At 44.2% G+C, this 3,571-nt stretch overlaps 1 protein-coding gene across 2 annotated transcripts in view; it reads right to left on the minus strand.

Annotated features, from left to right (window-relative positions):
• The window catches only part of ZNF726 (zinc finger protein 726), a 26,720-nt gene extending 23,404 nt beyond the window's left edge, over window positions 1–3,316 (minus strand). For both annotated transcript variants that reach the window (XM_017893984.1, XM_017893985.1), the window contains exon 1: window positions 3,202–3,316. In XM_017893984.1, coding sequence (XP_017749473.1) covers window positions 3,202–3,204 — 3 coding nt within the window. In that variant the 5' untranslated portion in view covers window positions 3,205–3,316. The remainder of the gene's footprint in view (window positions 1–3,201) is intronic.
• Window positions 3,317–3,571: the final 255 nt, after the last annotated feature.

The following is a 3,571-nucleotide window of genomic DNA, read 5'->3' on the forward strand; positions in this document are numbered from 1 at the left end:
GCGCATGTTCTCACTCATAGGTGGGAACTGAACAATGAGATCACTTGGACTCGGGAAGGGGAACATCACACACTGGGGCCTATCATGGGGAGGGGTGAGGAGGGAGGGATTGCATTGGGGAGTTATACATGATATAAATGATGAATTGATGGGTGCTGATGAGTTGATGGGTGCAGCACACCAACATGGTATAAGTATACATATGTAACAAACCTGCACGTTATGCACATGTACCCTAGAACTTAAAGTATAATAAAAAAAAAAAAAGAAAGATAAAGTAACAGTTTTCAACAAATAAATTATTAATTTTTTTTGAAACTCACCTTTTATGCCTTTTGTAAATCTTTTCTTACCTTTCAAGCTCTATTAATAAACTGCAATATGCAGTTAAAAAACTGAGGTCAGCTGAGCACAGTGGCTCATGCCTGTAGTCACAGCACTTCAGGAGGCCAAGGAAGGTGAGTCACTTGAGGCCAGAAGTTTGACACCAGCCTGGCTAGCGTGGTGAAACTCCATCTCTACTAAAAATAGAAAAACTAGCTGGATATGGTGGTCCACACCTGTAATCTCAGCTACTTGGGAGACTGAAGCATGAGAATCACTTGAAGTGGGGATTTGGAGGTTGCAGTGAGCAGAGATGGCACCACTTTGCTCCAGCCTGTGTGACAGAGGGAAACTCTGCCTTAAAAAAATACATAAATAAACCTTAGGTCAAAATAAGTGAACAAATCTTTCAAGGCACTTCTTACTCAAGTCAGGCCATTCGATTAGTTTATTGTCCCATCCCATCCTTCTCACTTACGTGCTCAATAACCCCTCTCAGGAGACTCTGAACTATGCCCCAGTGAGTGCCTCAGGCGCGTTTTACACCGCAAGTTCTTACACCACCACAATGGAGTCAGTTTTTTGGTTTTTGGTGGTTTTTTGGTCTTTTGGAATGCTGATTTTTTTTTTCTATAACTTTTTTACTATTTTTCTTGCACTATTTTCTGACCCCTAAAGGAATCCGGGATGCAGAAATTATTTTTCTCCTCAATGCTTGTATCTATTGGCTGACCAGCAATGTGTCTCCAAGAAACAAAAGTTGGGTTGGGTGAAGACAATATTAATGTCTCAAGGAATTAAGTTTTTTTTAAAAAAACAAAAGTGCACCAGGAAATGCCTCTTAGCCTCAAGGCATCCACCTGCACACTTGAGAAGCTACACTCAATACCTCAGGTTGTCCTATGAGAGAATATGACCCAGTAGCTGATATTCACTAGACACTCTAGCAGACATAGCCACAGTGGGTATCGCTGTTTATCCCCATGCAGTACTGAAACCCAGGTCCAAGCAAAAACTGAAGGGTGACTGAAGACATATCACCCTATAAACTTTCCAAAAAAAAAATCTGGACCCAAAAACATTCTGATAAGATATATGTGACTAGGGAAAATAAAAGAAAAAAACACACAGAGATATTTTACAATAGTATCAGATTATTCTTTGCTTTATTTTCATAGGAAATATTTACCAAAAAAAATAAAATCTCTTTAAATGTGCCATCAAATGCTTTGTCAAAAAATAATTCACCAGGCACGGTAGCTCACATGGATAATCTCAGCTCTTTGGGAGGCTAAGGAGGATGGATCACTTGAGCCAGAAGTTCGAGACCAGCCTGGCCAGCATAGTGAAACCCTGTATCTACTAAAAACACAAAAATTAGCCAGGCATGGTGCCAGGCATCTATAATTCCAGCTACTTGGGAGACTGAGACAAGAGAACCATTTGAGCCCAGGAGGCGGAGGCTGCAGTGAGCCTAGATCATGCCACTGCACTCCAGCCTGGGTAACAGAGCAAGGCTGTCTCAAATATTAAAAAAAAAATTATTCATTAAAATAGGTATCAATATGTACACTAAAGGACAAATAGTTGATAAAGTTATTTAGGGAGGAGAAACTGGCATTTGGCAATGTCACGAAACTGAAAATTTAGTATCTTACTGCAAGCCAGTCAGGCTGGAGGAATAGGGGATGAGGGGCAGACTTGAGACCCTGCTTGGGACACTAGTGAAAAATTCAGGGAAAAATCAGTCCCCTGTGGAGTGTGAAAATCATTAATTGGCAGGAAATTGGATTTAGGTGGCCCTATTTCCTGGGTTTCTACTTCTAAAAAAAAGAATCTAAACTGAAGAGCACTTTTTGGTAAATTATCACATTGGCAGAAACAAAATCCAGGCTTAACCAACTATAAACTGCCAATTAAGCGGATTGCACAACCAGGATATTTCCACCTTGATTGTAAAAATTAAGAAACTAGGACGGGTACAGTGGCTCATGCCTGTAATCCCAAAACTTTGGAAGGCCGAGGTGGGTGGATCACCTGAGGTCAGGAGTTCGAGACCAGCCTGACCAACACGGTGAAACCCCCATCTCTGCTAAAAAAAAAAAAAAAAAAAAAAAAAAAAAAAATTGCCAAATGTGGTGGCGGGCCCCTGTAGTCCCAACTACTAGGGAGGCTGAGGCAGAAAAATCTCTTGAACCCGGGATGCGGAGGTTACAGTGAGCCGAGATCACACAACTGCACTTCGGCCTGGGCAACAGAGAGAGACTCTCTTAAAAAAAAGAAAATGAAAACAACAACAACAACAACAAAATCTACATAACGGTACCTAGCCAATTATGTATTTTGGTTTTCTTTATCACGAAACTTTTAAAAACCTTTCCTTCCATGGATTACAAATTACAAACCACAGCAAGGTGCTCTAAAATTTTGAATCACACTTTGATTAAATTATTTAATGTTTTTGCAATGACGCCCATAAATTTTTAATAGGAAAAAAATGGCCTGAAAACCCCACGGACCAAAGCTCTTCCCATTCATGAACCCGCACCCCGAGTCAGGATTCTGCCCTGACCTTTCTCCCGTGGTCCCTGCACAATCTGAGACAGACGCAGGGCTACTGGTGCAGAGCTGCCCAGAGAGGGCTCCAGGTCGGGTCACAGTCACTGCGCAGGGAAGAGACAGGACGCCCGGAGTCCGGCTGTCAGCGCAGCCGCCATCTTACGGCTGAAGGGGGCTGAGGCCGAGCTGAGCAAGGAGAACTCGGGGCGCAGATTGTAAAGCTGATTGCAGGGAGGCCTGAGTCCCGCCACAGCCGCTTCCCACTGGTTCCAGCCAGCCCCGTTCCCTCTCTCGGGATGTCGTACCCGGCACTCTCACCATTTCTAGGTTCCCAGGGGGCAGGTCACAGGGCCACAGAGGCTGCGCCCCTAAAAGCAGAAGACACAAAGCAGTGAGGACAAGACCTGGAGCTCCCGCTTCAGTTAGAGACAAAGGCCCCGCCAAATCCCGGAAGCCGCCCTGTTCGCTCCAGCTGTGTGCCTGATTGGACAGTTCCTAGGACAGCGTCTCTGTTTGGATAACGTTTAAGACCCCGCCTTCTAAGGCCCCGAGTGACAGACGATGTCATCAGATGTTGGGCTGAGTGAAGAAAGATTGACAGCCTAAGCTTCAGCCTTTTCAGGCGGGGCTTCCTCCCTGAGCTTAACCAGGCCCATCCCAGAGCACGGGAAAACTCTGTCTCTTCTTT

This window comes from Rhinopithecus bieti, unplaced genomic scaffold (genome assembly GCF_001698545.2).
Source record: "Rhinopithecus bieti isolate Rb0 unplaced genomic scaffold, ASM169854v2 scaffold_24982, whole genome shotgun sequence".
In the NCBI taxonomy this organism is placed as follows: Eukaryota; Metazoa; Chordata; class Mammalia; order Primates; family Cercopithecidae; genus Rhinopithecus; species Rhinopithecus bieti.